We start from the raw sequence: 21,915 nt of genomic DNA on the forward strand, positions 1-21,915 counted from the left end.
TGCAGAGACTTGTCCAGGCAACCTCTGGGACGCAACTAAATAGGAGACAAAGAAGACTTCCCAAACCTCTTGGATAAATAGGACACTTTGGGTTTGGGCTAACTTTCCACCGTGCACGAAGGGCTTTTTCTGTTGTTGTTGTTTTTTTGTTTGTTTTCTTCCTGTCATTGCAGGTGCTGGTAAATAATTTTATTTTCTCCCATGGGTTGGACCCTGGGACAATAGCCCTCCCGGTACCATCTATGGGAAAGGACTGGCGCAGAGGCTTAGCCAGATTCAGGCCATGACCTGAAAACAAAGATCTGAGGACATTCAAGCAAAATTGTTTTGCTTTTTGGTTCGGAAAGCGAGTTCCTGTGGGGAAGAGACGGAGTAGCTTCTTTCTGAAAAACACGTCGTACTTTCCTTAAATTGGAGGAAAGCGACGGAGCAAAACAAGCACAGTGTTCTACCCCTATCCCCTAGAGGAGGGGGAAAAAAAAGGAAGCTCAAATCTGGATTCTGGTTCTGATCCAGACAAACAAATTGTTTACGTTGCCGAAACCCAACAGTCTAACATTTGGGGGGCGTTCGGAGGTCCAATTTTTATTTATTATTATTATTATTGATGAGCCTTGGTGGAGCAGTGGGCTAATGCCTCCTTAAATAACACCAGCTGCCTGCCATTAGTGCAGGTTCGAGTCCCACCAGGCACAAGGTTGACTCAGCCTTCCATCCTTCCCAGGTAGGTAAAATGAGGACCCAGATTGTTGGGGGCAATTAAGCTGACTTTGTAATAATGCCGCTTGGGGTGTGTGTGAAAGCCCTAATAAGCAGGCATATACATAGAATGAAGGCTACTGCTAAGCTTGTAAGCCGCCCTGAGTCTTCGGAGAAGGGCGGGATATAAATGGAATTAAAATAAATAAAATAAAATAAATAAATTATTATTTGCATCCTGCCCTTACTGTTTTTACAACTAACCCAAGGCGGTGAATTTATCCAACGCACCATCCCTCCTCCTACGGGGAGAGACCTCGTCTTACGACCTAAAACGGAGCTCAAAATTTCCGTCCTTAAGTGAGACGTTCCTTCAGTGAGTTTTGCCCCATTTTATGAACTGAAGTTGGCAACCCAGGATCTTCCGTATATCTGCCTTCCCCATCGGCTTTGCTTGTCGGACGGTCGCCAGAGGGGATCACCTGGCCCTCTGGGACCCTGGGACCGTCATAAATAAGAGTCAGTTGCCCATCATCTGCTTTTTGGATCACGTCACCCTGGGGAAGCTAAGTGTGAAAAACAGCCTCCAGTCCCCGTTTTTTACCCAGTCCTGTCATAATTTCAAATGGTCACTAAAGAAAGCAGCTGTAATTCAAGGACTCGCTGTATTTTCCCCACAACAATCAAAGGCCTCCTCCTGGCCTTACATAACTTGTTGGCAACTCCCATCTCTTCCCATGAATTTCAGCCTGAGAGTCATAAGCACCAGTTGGCTTTCTGCCTTGATAGCCTCCAGGGGGTTGCCCTTTTACTGCACCTTGATTCTTTGTTCCGTACACAGAGGCGTATCCAGCTGTGCACTTCAGCTGGAGTCGGGCGTGCCCAGGGTGGGATCCAGCCCAAGCTTTGCACACACAGAGGAGATAAAAAGCAAAGTCCTGGATTCCCTCGGCCTCTCGGTTCTAAGGCAGACTCAGAAGAAGAAGCGGGCTTGTTCGAGCTTCAGCGCAGGGCCCGGGGTTGGGAGGAATCCCATAGTCTCTGGAAGTTTTAACTCAGCGGAAAGCTGAGACAGTGGATCGCGATGGCCTTGGGAAGATTCTCCCCTCTTATCTTGCTGGTTGTCGTGCTCTTGGCTGGGGTGAGTGACAAGGATTTTTTTACACTCAGGAGCTCGGACTGGCTCCATAGCTTGCAGTAAGACCGGCAGGAAAATTTTGGGATTAGGAGACGGACTAGCCAGCTCTGAACTTGTATTTCAAAGGCTTATATTTGTCAAGTTTTTGCCAAGTCAGGTGAAGAATCAGAAACATGCCATGAGTGTTTATAGGTAGATGTGATAGATAGATAGATAGATAGATAGATAGATAGATAGATAGATAGATAGATAGATAGATAGATAGATAGATAGATGATAAATAGATAGATAGATAGATAGATAGATAGATAGATAGATAGATAGATAGATAGATATAAAGAGAGAGAGACAGAAGATAGAGAAATAGAGAGATAGGTAGATAGGTAGAGATAGAGATAAAGAGAGAGACAGAGACAGACAGAAGATAGAGAGAGAGAGAGACAGAATATAGATTGATAGGTAGGTAGGTAGGGATAGAGATAGATATAGAGACAGAATATAGATAGGGAGGGAGGGAGGGAGGGAGAGAGGGAGAGAGACAGAAGATAGATAGATAGATGATAGATAGATAGATAGATAGATAGATAGATAGTTAGATAGATGATAGATAGATGATAGATAGATGATAGATAGATAGAGATATAAAAGGTAAAGGTAAAGGTAAAGGTTCCCCCGCACATGCGTGCTAGTCGTTTCCGACTCTAGGGGCCGGTGCTCATCTCCATTTCAAAGCCGGAGAGCCAGCGCTTGTCCGAGGACGTCTCCGTGGTCATGTGGCTGGCATGACTAGACGCCAAAGGCGCACGGAACGCTGTTACCTTCCCACCAGAGTGGTCCCTATTTTTCTACTTGCATTTTTTTTACATGCTTTCGAACTGCTAGGTTGGCAGAAGCTGGGACGAGTAACAGGTGCTCACTCTGTTACGCGGCACTTGGGATTCGACCCGCCAAACTGCCGATCTTCTGATCGACAAGCTCAGCGTACTAACCCACTGAGCCACCGCGTCCCTATAGAGATATATATAGAGAGATAAAGATAGATAGATAGATAGATAGATAGATAGATAGATAGATGATAGATAGATAGATAGATAGATAGATAGATAGATAGATAGATGATAGATAGAAAGAAAGAAAGAAAGAAAGATGGATGATAGAGATAAAGAGATAACAGATAAATATCAGAGAGAAAGAGGGGGCGAGAGAGAGAGAGAGAGATGCCCAGGGTCACTTGATAATGGGATGGGTGGCACATAAATGTAATAAAAGAATGAATGTCCTGTGTGAGCACTACCTTTATTCTCCAATTATCGAACTGCTATAGACCGATGCAGCTGCAAAGCCACTGGAGGAGAAATGTGTTTGTCATTTTCTACACATTTCTTGAGGCAAAACAAACTCTCCAAGGATGAATCTCTCTATTGAAACCAAAACTTTCTCTCTCTCTCTCTCTCTCTCTCTCTCTCTCTCTCTCTCTCTCTCTCAAGTGTTTATTATTCATATCGCAACCAAACTGGTTTGGTTAGTCCACCCTGTTTCCCTTCTCTGAGAAGGTTGCCGAAGTCCTGAGAAACATCATCGGCAGAAACCTGTCCACTCTTTCTAGGACGGTGACAGGATGGCATTGAGGCCTGTTTTTCTTCTGCATTTCCTTGAGTAACCTAAGCGACACAGCAAAAAACGAGACTCTGAGTCACGTGCATTCAATAAAGTAGCGTTCAGATATGGAGAATTGGGTTTTTGGCAGGAAGTGACTGAAGGTTTCCTGCAACAAAACCAGCTTATATCTTTATTTTAGCAGGGCAGGAGCCCAAAGTGAGGGAGGGCTGGTCTTTAGCGCTTATCTCTAGCTTGCACAAAGTCCTGTGTTCCTAAGGCCTGGAATCTGGAGGGAGGACTGGCCAAAAGGCAGGCTGAAATCTTGGAAAGCTCATCCTGTTAATGGATTAGGGGGGGAAAAGAGGCCATTTTGGGGATTTGGTTTGGGAGCACTGAACCGGTTTGCCGCTTGATTAGCAGCCGTGATTTTCTTCCCCCCAGCTCAAGAGATGACTGTGTATGCCTCCATGTCTATGGAGACTCTTCAGTCATCCAGGTCACGGCTGTGCTTTATTCAAAAGGCAACTGGACTTCCCTTTTTCCTTGAAGGCGTTTCGCTTCTCATCCAAGAAGCTTCCTCGGTTCTGCATGAATGGTGGAGAATGGAAGGATTTACGTTCCTTTCAGTCATCTGGTCACTGGCGCTCTTTCTGAGAGTCATTGGAGGTTTATCTGTGCCCCCGAGGTCACCTGAATAGGGCAAATGGGTGTGGAATCTTCTTGGAAGTGCTGAAAGGACTGGGTTGTAAACAGGAGGTAGAAGTTGTCATATCCTCCCCCAAGTCAGAACTGAAGAAGCTTCTTTGATGAGAAGCGAAACATCTTCAAGGAAAAACAAAGTCTAGTTGCCTTTTGGAAAAACTGCTTTGGGTATAATGGAATTAAACTTTCTTCCCACCCACCCCCAGCCCCCAATAAGGAAAGGTGCTGTTATTAAGGCAGCTTCAGTTGCACCCTCCTAAGTCCAGGGTAAGCTGGTGGTAAATCAGCACTCCTGTTGCCTGACAAGAGGCCCATTTACCAGGTTTCGATCTTTTCTCTGGCTATTTTTGTCCCTGCTTAGCCAACAATCTTAATAGCTGCCAAACTGAATGCATTTTAGAGATTGAGAAGTTCCCTGAGCATGAGTTCTAGCAGAGTCCAAAAGCTTGGGGAGGGGGGAAAAACCGTGGTCCTGGTGACCAATTCAGATTGGATCCTACGACATTATTCTGGGACACGTATATTTGCCTTCATTCCTGAGGTCAAATTCATTGCTTAAAAGGAGCTGCTTTTTGGATTTTGAGGACTGGTTCTCTGGAAATTAGATGGTACCTTCTGCTTTGCAAGCAGCGGAAGAAAGTGAGCGAGTCAAATGTGCTAATCCATGAATTCCACCCCCACCCCCCCGCCTTTCTCTTCTCCCAGCCGGTGAGCATGGTGGAACACGCCGAGTTCCTGAACGCTGGCAAGCAGCCGGGCCTTCAGATCTGGAGGATTGAGAAGTTTGATTTGGTCCCGGTGCCGAGAAACCTCTATGGCGATTTTTTCATGGGGGATGCTTACGTGATCCTCAACACAATCCGGCAACGTAACGGGAATCTGCAATACGACCTTCACTTTTGGCTAGGTAAGGAGAGCTTTATGGGACTCAACTCTCCAAGCTGATCCTAATTGGCTGTTAGGTATTTTATGTTTTTTTTTAAAAAAATGCTTTTTTAAAAACGTATTTTTTGCTGTTTTTACATTGGCTTCGATTGTTTGCAAGCCGTCCAGAGTCAGTCAGTGAGTCACAACACACACACTTTGAGGGTATGCGTGTGCGAGGGGTGGGGCAGCTACATCAGTTTGAATAATCAATAAGTAAATAAATTAAATGTGTCAGAGATCACTCTCCAAGTCATGTCAGAGTTTTAAGATTCAGTCTAAGATTCTCTCAGGTTTTTTTTTTTTAAAAAAATACTTAAGTTTCTAGTCATGGGGGAGGAAGCCTGTGCATTGCCTTGCATGTGGCTGTATATTTCTATGGAGATGAAATGATAAAGAATTCAGCTTGGAAGAATCGCCACGTGTCGTTTTTCAGTTTGGGGCCTGGCGCATGGTGACTGAGGAATTCTGGGAGTTGAAGACCACACACAGTGGCTGACGAATGCTGGGAGTTTGTCCACACGTGGTGGCTGAAGGATTCTGGGAGTTGGCCTAACACCTGACTAGCTGAGCCCTCTTGCCCTCTTTCCAACTCTTTGGTTCATTTTCTTTTTTCCTGTTTTCCAGGCAACGAGTGCAGCCAGGATGAAAGCGGATCTGCCGCCATTTTCACAGTACAGCTGGATGACTATCTCGGGGGAAGGGCGATCCAACACCGGGAAGTGCAAGGACACGAGTCGTCCACTTTCTTAGGATACTTCAAATCAGGACTGAAGTACAAAGTAGGTGCCTGCTGGAGAACGTTATTGAGTGGTGCTCAGAACCCTGTTAGCAAAGAGCCCTGATCCAGAGGGGAACCGATTAAGAATAGAACAGAACAACAGAGTTGGAAGGGACCTTGGAGGTCATCTAGTCCAACCCCCTGCTCAGGCAGGAAACCCTATCCCATTACAGACAAATGGCCGTCCAATCTCTTCTTTAAACCTTCCAGTGTTGGGACATTCACAGCTTCTGGAGGCAGGTGGTTCCACTGGTTAATCGTTCTAACTGTCAGGAAGTTTCTCCTTAGTTCCAGGTTGCTTCTCTCCTTGACGAGTTTCCATCCGTTGCTTCTTCTCCTGCCCTCAGGACAACGCAGTTCTCTTTGGTCCCAGATAGAAATCTCATTTTTTAAATTTTTTTATTTTAATTCCATTTATATCCCGCCCTTCTCCGAAGACTCAGGGCGGCTTACAAGCTTAGCAGTAGCCTTCATTCTATGTATATGCCTGCTTATTAGGGCTTTCACACACACCCCCAAGCGGCATTATTACAAAGTCAGCTTAATTGCCCCCAACAATCTGGGTCCTCATTTTACCTACCTCGGAAGGATGGAAGGCTGAGTCAACCTTGAGCCTGGTGGGATGCGAACCTGCACTAATTGCAGGCAGCTGGTGTTACTTAAGGAGGCATTAGCCCACTGCTCCACCAAGGCTCTTTCCTCCAGATGTTTCCGATAAGCCAAGTCCTTCCTGTATATCTGAACTTAAGATGCATTGAGGGTCACCTTGATGGAGGGTCGTCTTGTTTCTGTTCTAGGCCGGTGGTGTAGCCTCGGGCTTCCGACACGTGGTGCCCAATGAAGTCACGGTCCAGAGACTCTTCCAGGTCAAAGGCAGGAGAACCGTACGGGCGACGGAGGTGCCCGTCAGCTGGGACAGCTTCAACAGTGGTGACTGCTTCATCCTGGATCTGGGCAACGTAAGCGCTCCATAGAGTCATTCGTAACAGGATTTGGGCACCTGGGGACGAAAGCTACACCTCGTTGCTTCGAAGACGTGGCCCTTCACAGGCTGTGCGGAAGCCATAAAAAGTATTTTAAGAAAGTCACAGAAAGGAAAACTCGCAGTCTTTTGTTAGGCGCATGGTGAATATACCACGCTTTCGTTAACAAAGGGAGAAAAAAAAATCTGGCTTTTCCAGATAGATTTGAAATATTACGCCATCAAGTAGCAAGCGACTATGTTGCTGGGCAAACCATTATTCTGGTCTTTGACCCACAGGTGAATGAAAGGGTCAAGAACCCGAATCAGCTTGTTTGCCATGAGACATCCAGTTTGCAGTGCTTTTGTGTACACAAGCACACACACAGACGCACACATCCCTTTAGCGCTGGCCTTGTATTTTCCCCCCGCTGACCCTGTGTCTGTCTCATCTCCTGTAGAACATTCACCAATGGTGCGGCTCTGATGCCAACCGGTTTGAAAAACTGAAAGCCACCCAAGTCGCCAAGGGCATCCGGGACAACGAGCGAAGTGGGCGAGCCAGAGTCATAGTCGAAGATGATGGGGTTGAACGCGACGAGATGATCCAGGTCTTCATTCATTGCGCACCTGAATCCCCTTCTAAGCCTTTCTCCAGAATTCGTTCCTTATCATCTTGAGCTTTCCTACAACTGGTGATGATTTCATCTCCTCTTCATAGATTTTGTTGGATCCTACTTTCCTTTCTCTTTCTTTTCCTCTTTATAACTGCTATCGGTCTGGCCACTGGGTTGACGGAGAAGTCCCCGGAGCAATCTTAATTGGTCGTTATTTTTCCATGCACAACTTGTTTGCTCTTGGGAAGTATCTGGGCAGCAACGTTTCTAAGAATAGAATAGAATAGAATAGAATAGAATAGAATAGAATAGAATAGAATAGAATAGAATAGAATAGAATAGAATAGAATAGAATAGAATAGAATACTGGAAAATAGAATAGAATTAGAATTAGAATTAGAATTAGAATTAGAATTAGAATTAGAATTAGAATTAGAATTAGATGGAATGGAATGGAATGGAATGGAATAGAATAGAATACTGGAAAATAGAATAGAATAGAATAGAATAGAATAGAATAGAATAGAATAGAATAGAATAGAATAGGAAATAGAAGAATAGAATAAGTATAGTGGAATGGAACAGAATAGAAAAGAATAGAATAGAATAGAAAATAGAATTAGAATTAGAACTAAAATTAGAAATAGAAGAATAGAATAGAATAGGTACAGTAGAATGTAACAGAACAGAACAGAATAGCAGAGTTGGAAGGGCCCTTGGAGGTCTTCTAGCCCAACCCCCTGCTCAGGCAGGAAACCCTATATAATTTCAGACAAATGGTTGTCCAATCTCTTCTTAAGAACCTCCAGTAATGGAGCATTCATGACTTCTGGAGGCATAACCTCTGAAGTTATGAAGACAACAGACAATGATAACTTGGAAGGACTGACATACCTGTGTTTTTCAGGTCTTGGGACCCAAACCTACCCTGCCAGCAGCTACAACCGATGACACCCAAGCTGACGTGACCAACAGGAGGCTGGCTAAACTCTACAAGGTATTAAAGCAAAGCAGAGGGTGCACCGTGACGTGGGGGGGGCCTCAGGAGGTGGGCTGTGAAAGTCTGCAAACATCCTTCGGGCTGTTCCGAGGTCAGGAATCTGGCTTGTTTTGGTCCGGCTGAGGGCCACATTTGCATCCGAGGGCTGCAGGCCAAAAAAAAAAAACTGAACGGTGGACAGAGCAAATGCAAAATGTACTTTTCAGGCCATTAATCTCCGCTGATGCCATTTCTCCCCGCGGATTATGTTATCTCTGCTTGCTGGCGTGCCCGGGGGACAGGTTCCACAGCTGGAATGTTCTTGCTTGACAAGAGATGAAGAAGTAGCTATTTCATATGTTAAACTTGTGTATTGCTTTAAGACTTGTGTATTGCTTTAGTTTAAAGTTGGGAGGAGGGAAGAGTAGGAATGCACCTTCAAGGCCATTTGTCTCTCTAAAGAAGATAAGGCTTCGGTGGTCCTTAAGGGAAGGGAAACTGATTCTTTAAATTAATTGGAGAATATGATTAATGAAAAAATTAGAAAGGTGGAGAATTGTGTTTTAATATATTGTGCAAGGGGGCGGAGATTTCAGATTCCAGCTTCCTTCGACCAAGCATTTGTATTAGGCTAATAAAGGACTTTTAAGGTAAAGAATGCCTCAGAGTCACTTGAAAAGCCCATACATTGGAAACTTGAAAATTGGAGAGTGTGTGTGTGCGTGTGTGTGTGTTCACTTTTGGTTTCCAAGTGGATAAAAAGCACCAATGTGTTTGGTTACAGGTCTCCAACGGGGCAGGGAACATGGCTGTTTCCTTGGTGGCCGATGAAAACCCCTTCTCCCAGACAGCCCTGCTTTCCGACGATTGCTTCATTCTGGACCACGGCACAGATGGCAAAATTTTTGTCTGGAAAGGTACATCCGGAAATGAAAGCCAATCGTGTATCGATCAATCCATCGATCAGAATAGAGCTGGAAGGGATCCCTGGAGGTCTTCTAGTCCAACCCCCTGCTCAGGCAGGAGACCCCCATACCATTCCAAACAAACGGCTGTCCAGTCTCTTCTTAAAAACCTCCGGTGATGGAGCACCCACAACTTCTGGAGGCAAGCCATTCCATTGGCTAATTGTCCTCACTGTCACATCTCTCAGAATAACAGAATCGGGAGGGACCTTGGAGGTCTTCTAGACCAACCCCTCTGCTCAGACAGGAGATCCTATACCATTTCAGACAAATGGCTGTCCAGTCTCTTCTTAAAAGCCTCCAATGTTGGAGCATTCACAACTTCTGAAGGCAAGGGAAGGGTGTACGACAATTCGCCGCTAAACAAAGGGTTGTGAGAGCGGGCCTGTAGTGTAGGATAAGGAAGCCCACCGCGTCATAAACCCAGATAATTCAGTTTATAAACTTGGGTTTAAAGCTTGGGATGTTGCATATACCTGGACACTGATGGTTAGTCAATACTCTACGATGGAAAGCCTACGAAGAATGTAGCTGATCAACTCTTTACCTCTCCTTAAAATAAAACATCCCACTTTTCTTTAGACAAATTCTAACTCTGGGCCTTCTTAGTGGCAGCCCATCAACCTTAGATAAAAGCCAAGAAAGAATTAAGTTATTCGCGTGTTTGAGTAAATCACGGTATAACACTGGAAGTTTTTAAGAAGAGACTGGACAGCCATTTGTCTGAAATGGTATAGGGTTTCCTGCCTTAGCAGGGGGTTGGACTAGATGACCTCCAAGGTCCCTTCCAACTTATTATTATTATTATTAACTATTTGTAGACCCGTTATGTACTATTGGACTAGAAGACCTCCACAGTCCCTTCCAACTCTCTTGTTCTGTTCTGTTTTGTTCTGTTCTGTAAGGGGAAGGGAATAAGTTAGATTTTTGATGTATCTTTCAGCATTCAGCCAGTGTGGATTTTTTCTCGTGTTTAACATTAGATATATTTAATATTTGGGGGTTTCTCTCTCTTTTTTTTTTGAACACACATTCTTTTTTTCTTTTTGTTCTTAGTGTTGGATGTTTGTTAGTCTGTTTTTCCACCACCCCCTTCTTTTGTTTTGTATTTTATCTTTGGTAATAAAAGAATAAATAAACATGTCTTTTTTAAAAAAATAATAATCACAGAATGATTTGAGCTAACTTAAGAGCTGGCAGTGGACCCATGTTTTAACTCTGGTGTGGGAGAGCTACATCTGGATTTGAGCTCTCCAGATGTCCTTGAGGATTCTCACCCGGAGAGATAAAACTTCCCATTTGGCAGCAAAACCTTTGCGGCATAAGCATGCGCCTGGATAAAAAAATGCCTATCTCTTGTTTCCTCCCTTCTTAATAACAGGGAGAAATGCCAACACGGAAGAAAGGAAAGCTGCTCTTAAAACTGCTTCTGAGTTTATCAGCAAGATGAATTATCCAAGACATACACAGGTAAGCCGATGGAAGGGAAATTATCTATAGCTCACCTTCCATGGGAAAGTGAAATTTAGGATCTATGGAAAACTGTTGGGGGGGGGGGAAATGCTTGCCTCTTCGGATCCTGTGTGTGAATCCAACTATCCAGCGACCCCCAGAGAAATCAGAAAATCCAAACAGTTCAAATGGGTATAAAGGCTTATCGCAAGCTTAAGCTCTCTACAAGAATCTGAGCTACTAACGGTCCAAGCAAATTGGCGGTGGACAAGAGTCAAAGGAATTCAAGGAGGGCTGGACTCTCGTGGACACGAAGGGACTTGAGACTGATGGCTTAGCCTGGTCATCTCCTACGCCAGCAGGGAATTCCAGAATTTAGAGGCTAGACTGAGAAGTAAATCAAATGTCAGAAGTTGGCAATGACAAAACATCTTCCATATTGTTGGAGGTAGGCATAGAGTCACGGGGTGTCAAAAGTCAAGGGTTTAGCTTACCTATAGTTGGACCATAAGAAAGGCCGAGCACCAAAGAATTGAGGCCTTTGAACTCTGGTGCTGGAGAAGACTCCTGCGAGTCCCTTGGACTGCAAGGCGATCAAACCGGTCAGTCCTAGAGGAGATCAACCCTGACTGCTCTTTAGAAGGCCAGATCCTGAAGTTGAAACTCAAATACTTTGGCCACCTAATGAGAAGGAAGGACTCACTGGAGAAGAGCCTCATGTTGGGAAAGGTTGAGGGCAAGAGAAGAAGGGGACGACAGAGGAGGAGGTGGCTGGATGGAGTCACTGAAGCAGGAGGCGTGAGCCTAAATGGACTCCAGAAGGTGGTAGAGGACAGGAAGGCCTGGAGGAACATTGTCCATCGGGTCACGATGGGTCGGACACGACTTCGCAGCTAACAACAACAGAAGAGAATATTTGTAGCCCTCCTTGGCGCCCTCTTGCAGACATTTCATTACCCAGCTAGGTAACATCATCAGGACGGTCCCACCAACAGGGGCAATGCAAGTCACTTGTCTATCAAATGAGAGCAAACCCTTGACGCTTAGGGTCTTCTTTCCTTTCAGGTCCAAGTCCTCCCGGAGGGTGGGGAGACCCCTCTGTTCAAGCAATTCTTCAAGAACTGGCGCGACAGAGACCAGACGGAAGGGCTGGGAGTGGCCTATGTCTCTGGCCAGGTGGCCAAAATTGAGCAAATACCTTTCGATGCGGCCACACTGCACACCTCCCCAACAATGGCAGCCCAACACGGGATGGAAGATGATGGCACAGGGGAAAAACAAGTAAGGAAATCTAGGAGGCTGGCGGAGCGGAATAGCTACGCTTTGGGCTAAAGAGTTGGGCGTATCGGTCAAGAGCCTGGCTCTCAGGAACCCAAAAAATAAAAACAGAAGTAGGCAAAAATAATAAAAGCAGGAAATTTAACAAGCCAGTTGGATGGACGGACGCCATGATCTACGTCTATCCAGGTTTGCAAAGCACAATGGACCAACGTCTACGGAGATTCTCAACTCTCCAGACTGTCCACGGTTGTCCCAAAGGTGCTTTTTCAAAAGGCAACCAGACTTGCTCAAACATTTAAAAACATTTCGCTTCTCGTTCAAGGAGCTTCTTCGGTTCACCGTAAGCTGAACTGCGAACTGAAGAAGCTTCTTGGATGAGAAGCGAAACCTTTTCAAGGAAAAAAAAAACAACCAAGGAAGTCTACTTGCCTTTTTGAAAAGTGCCTTCGGGACTACAATGGGCGAGTTTGCAGAACGCGCAAAAGCCAAACAAGCTGCATTATGGCTCAGTTCGATGCGCGCGTTCTGCTCAATCTAACACCAGCCTATAAAAGAGAATATCTGTGGGTGAGGATTGAACTGTGGGGTCCTCGGTGCTCTCTGAGCTGGGCGGTTTTCTTGCAGACGTTCCATGACCCAAACTAGGGAACATCATCACTTCTCATGAGCACTGATGATGTTACCTAGTTTGGGTCATGAAACGTCTGCAAGAAAACCGCCAAGCTCAGAGAGCACCAAGGACCCCTAACATCAAGCTGTTCACTGAGATGCAGGACGCTCATAAGTTGGCCACGACAGGAAAAGAGAGAGAGGGGCTTACAGTTCCCAATTAGGTGCACTGGAACTACATTTCCCAGAATTCCAAGTCAGGCTAGGCTAGCCCCTTAGTAGAACCGTCCGAGGAGTCATCCTTAGCTTCTGAGTTTCTCCACCAGGCGACACTATGGGGCAGCGTATTAAGAGTATGAACCAAACTTCGCGGTGAGGGCAGAGTAGGGAAAGGCCTTAGACCCTGCACATTTGAAAAGCAGCTGATTCCATGCAATTATTTCCCTCCATTTATATCTCTGCTGGAGCTACTTCAGTAAGGTTCAGAAGCGGAAATGACTGGGGTTTAATACTCAGGACTAGGCGGTGGGACACAGTGATGGCGTTGGACGTCCATCTGGGAAGTTCAGATTCCTGTCCCTCCTCAACCATGGAAGCTTCCTGGAAGACTTTGGCCAATGCTGTCTGTCTCTCTCTCTCTCTCTTTTTCTCTCTTTCTCTCTCTCTCTCTTTCTCTGTCTGTCTGTCTCTGTCTCTTTCTCTCTCTCTCTTTCTCTTTCTCTCTGTCTCTGTCTGTCTGTCTCTTTCTCTGCCTCTCTCTCTTTTTCTCTTTCTCTCTTTCTCTCTCTTTCTCTCTGTCTCTGTCTGTCTGTCTCTTTCTCTGCCTCTCTCTCTTTTTCTCTTTCTCTCTTTCTCTTTCTGTCTGTCTGTCTCTGTCTCTCTCTCTCTTTTTTTCTCTTTCTCTTTCTCTCTTTTTCTCTTTCTCTTTCTCTTTCTCTCTTTCTCTCTGTCTGTCTGTCTGTCTCTCTCTCTCTCTCTCTCTTTTTCTCTTTCTCTCTCTCTCTTTTTCTCTTTCTCTTTCTCTTTTTCTCTTTCTCTTTCTCTCTGTCTCTGTCTGTCTCTTTCTCTGCCTCTGCCTCTTTTCTTTCTTTCTTTCTTTCTTTCTTTCTTTCTTTCTTTCTTTCTTTCTTTCTTTCTTTCTTCGTCTCTCTGTCTCTTTCTATGTCTTTTTCTTTCTTTGTCTCTGTCTTTCTTTCTCTTTCTCTCTTTCCCTTTCTGTCTGTCCCTGTCTCTCAGACAAATGCACCTCATGTGGGGGAAGAAGAATGGACCATTAGATCTGCTGCCTTCGGTTCCTGCCCAAAAAGCAGCCGAGAAAGCTAACAGATAAATACATGAGCTATCTGAACAATGGGGGAAAAAAAAGAAATGCAGTTCTGCCCACCCCCGCTTTTCTCATTCAGTAACTGTTCGAAACTCAGAGGAGACACCACAGAGGAGAAGCAGCCAGCTTCCTTCCTCATTCACTCCAAAAGTTCTGGTTTGTTGAACTGGCACTTGCTTTCCTGAAACAAAACCTCCAAAGGGTGTGTGCTGCTTGTCAACAGGCTTACAAAACACACAACAACAGCTCTCTTACCCCCCTACCCCCCACCCCCGGCCGCCGTTTTCTCCATTTTCTGCTTCTCCAGCTAACCTGGCCTTGTTCTTGTCCCTTTCTCCTCTTTCTGCAGATCTGGAGAGTAGAAGGCTCTGCTAAAGTTCCTGTAGATCCTGCAACGTACGGCCAGTTCTACGGCGGAGACAGTTATATCATCTTGTACAATTACAGGCACGGGAGCAAGCAGGGAAAGATCATTTATACCTGGTAAGACAAGCTTATACTTGAAGTACGGCCAAGGGAGAGTAACAAAGCTTCCCAGCTCATCTTGACCAATTTTTTTTCCCCGTTTCAGGACACACTTATAGGTCCCTGGACTCTTGCCCGGTTCCCTTTCCCCCCCCCCTCGCTGCTAATGAAAGAGTAAAATTGGCCGGCTTTATTTCCAAAAATGCCTCTGCAGCAGCCCTTCTTTAAAAAATAAAAAAAATTCTTAGAAAAGGATGATAATAATAATAATAATAAAAAAAGACGGTCGGTGTTGTAACGTTGAGGCTTCGTTTAGGAGCGTGTCTCACCAGCTCAAGGAAGAAAAATTTAAAAAAGCACACATGCAAACACGATTTTAGTGACCCGCACGGACTAGCTAACCTTTATCGCCTTCAGAGCAAGAATTAGAATTACTCAGACCCGTTTTGTAAGAAAGTCACCCTCTTACCCATGCTTTTCCAAAAGACAATTTGACTTCCTTGGGTTGTTGTTGTTGTTGTTGTTGTTTCTTCCTTGAAAACGTTTCTCTTCTCATCCAAGAAGCTCCTTCGGTTCTCATCCGAGAAGTTTCTCGGATGAGAAGGGAAACGTTTTCCAAGGAAAAACGAGGACGAGAACATCCAGTTGCCTTTGGGAAAAGTGTCTTTGGGACAACAGCCTTGACGATGGAGAATCTCCGTAAACATTTACCCATTTGCAAGTCTTCTTTCTTCTTCTTCTTCCCAGGCAGGGTGCGGATTCCACTCAAGATGAGATCACCACCTCGGCTTTTCTTACTGTCCAGCTGGACGAACAGCTGGGAGGCACAGCTGTGCAGGTAACCACCAAGCTCAGAGAGCAACCAAGGACCTCTCAGATCCTTCCTCCGTTTGATAAACGTGCATTTCCACTGTTTTCATGACCTCCTGATCCCCAAACCTTTCTTATCTTGCAGACTGACCCTGTTATTTATTTTTTTCTTCTTCTTTGGTAGAAACGAGTGATCCAGGGCAAAGAGCCCCCTCACCTCATGAGCATCTTTAATGGGAAACCACTGATCATATTCCAAGGTGGCACCTCCAGAGAAGGTGGTCAGACCAGCCCGGCGCCAACACGTCTCTTCCAAGTCCGTTCCAGCACATCTGGGGCAACCCGGGCCATTGAGGTACATGACTTAAAATATGGAATTTGGGTACAAGAAAGACCAGTGACCAATAAAACTGAGCCCAAATGGCACCCACCTTGCCTCTGAGTCTTGGTAGGAGTTAATCCCAGGATATGTGTCAGATCTGCCATTACTTACACCTCTAAATAGAAACGAACCCCAGCTCCATTTGTTGAGAAAGGTAAAGTTTATTAAAGATCAAATGTGTTGCAGTAGTGCAAAGCCAGGGCTGAGAATCGCATGGCAAAATCCCTATGTTCTACTTTTCCCTCCCTTAACTATAGCTCATTGCCCATCCCAGTGTCACGAATCAGGTTCATGCAGAATGTTTTCATAACAGTCACTCCAAGCGCAGTTTGGTAGGTAACTGCCTCCTTCCAGCTGAGTGACCTTGAGGCAGCCTCTCGAGGACCTACAGAAGTTACTTTCGCTTTCCCCCCTTCATTCTGCCTTCCCACAGTTGATGGCAGTCTGTCGCCACATCGCTGCAAAGCACAAGCAAGAGTAAGTGTCAGCTGACACAGCGTCCTCTTCATATTTTTACAGATCAGCCCGGCTGCTAAAGAACTGAATTCCAATGACGTCTTTGTCTTGAAGACCCCAACTACTGCTTATGTCTGGGTGGGCCAGGGAGCCAGCAACACCGAAAAATCAGCAGCTCAGGAGCTATTGAAAATTTTAGGAGTGCAGGCAACTCAGGTTGCTGAAGGCCGAGAGCCAGGTTTGAAATGCATGTCTGAAATTAAAAGTCGGGTTTACACCTCAGGCTAAAGAGAAGGTGGATTTTTTCAGTTCTGGTTCAGCATAATGTTGTGAATCCACTTCCAATGGGCGGGGGGGGGAAGGGAGGAAAGGACAAACCAGGTCCCTGGGGCTTGTTAACAAACTACAGCTTAAAACATGATGCTGGGGAAAGGTCATCATCTTTATGCTGTGCTATGTTGAGTTGGATCCCATTGGCTCTTGGGGAACCCCAACATTTTCTGTCCACTTTAAGACCACTTTAAAAGCTGGCCTGTTTCCTACCGTATGTCCCAAAGGTGCTTTTTGAAGAGGCGACTGGGACTTCCTTTGTTTTTTTCCTTGAAGACACCTCGCTTCTCATCCAAGAGAATTGCAGAAGCTCCTCGGATGAGAAGTGAAATGTCCTCAAAGAAAAATAAAGGAAGTCCAACTGCCTATTCAAAAACACCTTTGGGACAACCCTGACATGGATGACTGAGACTCTACGTAGACGTTTTCCTACTGCATGATGTTTGCATTGCCTACAAGACTCCAATTCCACCTGCCTCCAATTCCACACACGTTGGTTGACGCTGATCTTTTACCCCAAGTCCACCTTTCTCTTGAGTTGTCCTCAATACCACGAAAGGAAGCATTGACCAGGAAGCTTCCCTCAGGCTCCGGGTCTCTTTTGCAGAAAGTTTCTGGGAAGCTCTCGGCGGAAGGGCTGCATACCGCACCTCCCCACGGCTGAAGGATAAAAAGATGGATGCTCACCCCCCTCGCCTCTTTGCCTGCTCCAACAAGAGTGGACGCTTCACTGTGAGTAGCTGAAGCCTAGCTTGGTTGGCAGGTTAACACACATCCTTAACAACCAGTCAACAACATAGCTTAACACCCATGGGGCTAACTCAGGGGTCTTCAAACTTGGCCCTTTGATGACTTGTGGACTTCAACCGGCAGAATTTCTCAGCCAGGCGTGCCTGGCTGAGGAATTCTGGGAGTTGAAGTCCACAAGTCATCAAAGGGCCAAGATTTGAAGACCCCTGGGCTAACTCAACAATCCCCATGATTCCTGTAACAACTGTAAGCAAGAAAGGTTGTAAAAGGGGGCAAAACTCATTTAACAACTGTCTCGCTTAGCAATAAAAAATTGGGGGGGGCTCAATGGTGGTCGTAAGGCAAGGAATATCAGTACTAGCTCCATTTTTTTTTTAAAAAAATGAGTCTTTAAATAATGGCGGCCCCTTTCTCAGAAGCATTTGGTCATTAAAGGAGACGACATGTTGAATTGGACAGAGGCTTCTCTGTGTCCACTGGAGCTGGATGGCCAATAGATTTAAAATAATCAATAAATAATGATGATAATAATAATAATAATTGATAGTTGATAATCAATATAAATCAGTGAAAACTTTTGAGAATTCAGAGATGGACCCAATTTTCAGCTATCTAGTTCATGTCAGAGAACTAAATCGCCTTAACCTTATTGTTTTAAAGACATTTTCCATTTCAAACTTCTTAGATTGAAGAAGTACCCGGAGAGTTGACTCAAGAAGACTTGGCAACAGATGACGTAATGCTTTTAGACACCTGGGACCAGGTAAGTACCTCAACTCATTAATAAATGGAATTATCTCTGCTCTGTACGGTAAATAATCATCTGTATCACATCAAAGGGCCGTGATGGTGCCTTGATTGAGTTTGCTTGCCTTTTCCTAAGGGGCTGTTAGCCCTGAGAAAAAGAGCTAGACTTTTTTCTAGATCTGTCAAAGGTCGAACCAGCAATCAGAGAAAAAATAATAATACCATTTTCATTAAACATTTATTTTTTTAAAAAAATAAAATCTTGGTAACCCAACAGCCGATAAATGTCTGTTTCTGTTTTTAAGTGTACAATTGATTTGTTGTTGGTTTTTAAAAAATTAATTACAGACGGGTCTCTAAAACTCATAATCATTTACGAAGTTCTTCAACAGCACAATAAATAGACTCAAATAGGACAGTGATTCTCAACCTTAATGACTTGAAGAAGGGTGGACTTCAACTCCCAGAATTCCCCAGCCAGCACAGCTGGCTGAGGAATTCTGGGAGTTGAAGTCCAGCCATCTTCAAGTTGTTCAAGTTGAAAAACATTAACTTAAGTCCATTCTTTGCCAGGACTAAACTGAAATTTAGTGCAGTCCTATCAGAGCTCAATTAAAGGGCAGCTCTAAACTTGTGGACTTCAACTCCCAGAATTCCTCAGCCAGGCACGTTGGCTGAGGAATTCTGGGAGTTGAAGTCCACAAGTCATAAAAGGGCCAAGTTGGAAGACCCCTGCCCTAGATCCTAACCTAAGATTTGCTCCTTCTACTACTAATCAGAAGAGAAAATGTGGGACTCTCCAAGGTCCTGAAAGTGTTGTCCAGCACTCTTTTCTTGAACCCTTCCCATCATGCCTACCTTGATGGGCAGAATAAGGTGGAGTTGATGCATGTGGAGAAGTGAACATCCCTGGTGGCCATGACACACGAAGTGAGGAAGTTAATTTGGCTTTTTCTTCAAAGGTCTTTGTGTGGGTTGGGAAAGATGCCCATGAAGAGGAGAAGACAGAATCCCAAACATCAGGTGAGTTGATCACTCCTCAATCTTTTATATATTCCAGCTCTTGTTGGCAGCTCAGCATCTCAGCATTCTCCGAGCTGCTGGGTTGGTTTCATTACCAGGCTAGGCAACATCTTCAGTGGAGTTTAGGAGATGTCAATGTTCATGTTCTTCTGCTTATCAGGGCTTCAGGTGTGTGTGTGGGGGGTGTCGAGTGAGGGTCTTGTGATGGGTCAGGTGTGACGGGGGCCTTGTGATGGGGAGGTTATATCAGGTCAGGCTGAACCCCACCACAGTTTCACACACCCACACCTGCAGCCCTTATAAACAGAAGAACACCGACACCGACATCCCCCCAAACTCCGCCGAAGATGCTACTAGCCTGATCAGGAAACGTTCGGAAACCAACCCACAAACTTGGAGAACCCTCCACCTGAGCTGCAGATATTTGCCACTCTTTCAGTACTGATGATTCCTGTGCTGCTTTTCTCCTGGTTGCGTCTTTTACAGCACGGAGATACATTGAGACTGACCCTGCCAACCGCGATCGGCGGACACCCATCACCCTCATCCGACAAGGATTTGAACCGCCTACCTTTACCGGCTGGTTCCTGGGCTGGGAGGATGATTACTGGAACGTGGATCCTTTAGAGAGGGCCTTGGCAGAGCTGGCTGTGTGAAGAGAGGAATCTCTCCTTTTTTTAATTATTATTATTATTATTATTATAATCGGGAAGGAGAAAAAGCGTGTGGCCTTCAAGAGTCTCCTTCCATCTCCTACAGGCACTTTTTAAAAGTAATAATAACAATAATTAAAATTAACCAATAGCTCAAGAAGCTGATCAGTAGAGGAGACGAGTCCACGAACTGTATTGTTTTGATCCCTTGCTGCTGCTTTGAAGAGAGAAAAAAAAAGGCCCTTAATAAAGCTTGTATAGAATCAGTAAAAGGCTTGCCAGTTTTGGGGTGCTTTGGAAGAGCCTCCAGCCCCCCTAATCATACGAAAAACGGTTATAGGAATTGGGTTGTTGTTGTTAGCTGCAAAGTCGTGTCCGACCCATCGCGACCCCATGGACAACGTTCCTCCAGGCCTTCCTGTCCTCTACCATCTTCTGGAGTTGGGGATGGGGTATGTCCAGTCTAATGAAAAGAAGCAGTGTTCTAATATTTGAGGGGTGCCTACAAACCCTTTTCCAAAGCACCAAAAGGCAGGACAAGAAACAAGAAACAATGGATGGAAACTGAGCAAGGAGAGGAGCAATCTAGAACCAAGGAGACATCATCTAATAATCGTGAGAGCAACCAAGCAATGGAATGGTTTGCCTTCAAAAATTGCAGGTGCTCCATCACTGGAGGCTTTCCGAAAGAGACTGGACCATCATTTGTCTGAGATGGTCTAGGTTCTCCTGATCGAGCAAGGGATCGGACTAGAAGACCCCCAAGGTCCCTTTCCATACTATTATTCTATGTTCTAAGTCTTGGGCTTCACATCTTGGTCTCCAAAAGGCCTTCCCCCTTCCCATCTCAGGCTAAGAAACATGGATGTTGGCCAAAAGAGAACATAGAATCATAGGGTTGGAAGGGACCTAGTTGGAGGTCTTCTAGTCCAGCCCCCTGCTCAAGCAGAAGACTCTATACCATTCTGGACAACTAGATATCCAGTCTCTTCTTGAAAAGCTCCAGTGATGGAGCACCCACCAATTCTGGAGGTACTTCAATCAGAGTGCCCCTCCAAAGAAGTTGTGCAATTGTTGCCCCATCCGGTTGTACGAACCCATGCCAGTCTATTCACTAAGCCATGAAGAAACCCTGGTTCCCAAACCCATCTTTTTGCTAACAAGTTCCCTTCCAGGAGCCACCTCAAGCATCCATATGCTCTGAACTCACCACCGCAGGGGACCAGCTGCCAAGGTGATCCCTGTCTTTAAATTTTATTGGAGTTGTGGGGAAGGGAGAACAATAGAAACAACGTCAAACCTTAAAAACCAACCAACAAATGCATCTAGCCCCATATCTTCCTGGGGATCTGGAGGACCCTGGCTTCTTGGCAAAGCAGCCTGCATCCCGGAGAAGCAGCCTCTGTGGATGGCTTCCTTCTCAACACCTGTCTGCTTAGCTTGGTTAACTAAAGATAATAGTGGAGGTGTGCGGCTTAGGATGAGCACCGTCTGCCTTCAAGCAACGGAGTTGGATGGAGAGTGGAGAATCTTGAAGGAAGATGGAAACTTCTTTCAGTGGCCCCGGTTGTGGTGTCACACTCCTTGGGGAGACAACCTAGAAGGAAGGAGACCACTGTGAGGATTGGTCACAGAGTGATTTTCCCATCCCCGTGGTAACTGGAATGGTCCCTAAATGAGGACCCCCTTCTACTTAGCTAAGTTACAGTTGACTACATCTGCCCGGCGTATTGAGATAGAAATCCGTACAGTTGCTAGGTGTGGAGGACAGAAACCAAACCAAGAGCATTATAGGTCAAGAGTGAAGAATAAACCCAACATCTGCACACTGACCCTCTTACATTTACTTGTGTCTTCACATTCTTGATCTCCACATGCTCCACCTTGACACCCCAGTCAGCTGTGATGTTGTCCAGCAGGACCTGGTGAACAACAGGACAGAGAGATGTGGACTATAGGTGACAGCAGAGCAGCTTTCCAATATTTGAGGGGCTGCCACAAAGAAGAGGAGGGTGGGTGGGTCAACCTATTCTCCAAAGCACACGAAGGCAGGACAAGAAGCAAGAATGGAAACTCATCAAGGAGAGAAGCAACCTAGAATTAAGGAGGAATTTCCTAACAGTGAGAATAGTTCATCAGTGGAACGGCTTTTCTCCAGACGTTGTGGATGCTCCAACACTGGAAGTTTATAAGAAGAGAGTAGACAAACATTTGTCTGAAATGGTATAGGTTCTCCTGCCTGAGCAGGGGGTTGGACTAGAAGACCTC

The 21,915-nt window shown here is 45.3% G+C and overlaps 1 protein-coding gene across 2 annotated transcripts in view; it reads left to right on the forward strand.

Annotated features, from left to right (window-relative positions):
* The window catches only part of GSN (gelsolin), a 36,658-nt gene extending 16,739 nt beyond the window's left edge, over positions 1-19,919 (forward strand). The window contains exons 1-17 of one of the 2 annotated variants that reach the window (XM_081339807.1): positions 1,645-1,840; positions 4,844-5,045; positions 5,690-5,844; positions 6,641-6,802; positions 7,266-7,415; positions 8,329-8,418; positions 9,185-9,317; positions 10,747-10,835; positions 11,883-12,098; positions 14,381-14,514; positions 15,244-15,334; positions 15,491-15,661; positions 16,208-16,382; positions 17,082-17,206; positions 17,910-17,987; positions 18,934-18,994; positions 19,481-19,919. In XM_081339807.1, coding sequence (XP_081195933.1) covers positions 1,784-1,840; positions 4,844-5,045; positions 5,690-5,844; positions 6,641-6,802; positions 7,266-7,415; positions 8,329-8,418; positions 9,185-9,317; positions 10,747-10,835; positions 11,883-12,098; positions 14,381-14,514; positions 15,244-15,334; positions 15,491-15,661; positions 16,208-16,382; positions 17,082-17,206; positions 17,910-17,987; positions 18,934-18,994; positions 19,481-19,650 — 2,259 coding nt within the window. In that variant the 5' untranslated portion in view covers positions 1,645-1,783 and the 3' untranslated portion in view covers positions 19,651-19,919. Of the gene's footprint in view, positions 1-1,644; positions 1,841-4,843; positions 5,046-5,689; positions 5,845-6,640; positions 6,803-7,265; positions 7,416-8,328; positions 8,419-9,184; positions 9,318-10,746; positions 10,836-11,882; positions 12,099-14,380; positions 14,515-15,243; positions 15,335-15,490; positions 15,662-16,207; positions 16,383-17,081; positions 17,207-17,909; positions 17,988-18,933; positions 18,995-19,480 lie in introns of those variants that run through there. The other variant, XM_081339808.1, reaches the window with a different exon arrangement.
* The last annotated feature ends 1,996 nt before the right edge of the window (positions 19,920-21,915 follow it).

The sequence above is a fragment of the Vipera berus genome (assembly GCF_964194415.1).
Source record: "Vipera berus genome assembly, chromosome: 15".
In the NCBI taxonomy this organism is placed as follows: domain Eukaryota; kingdom Metazoa; phylum Chordata; class Lepidosauria; order Squamata; family Viperidae; genus Vipera; species Vipera berus.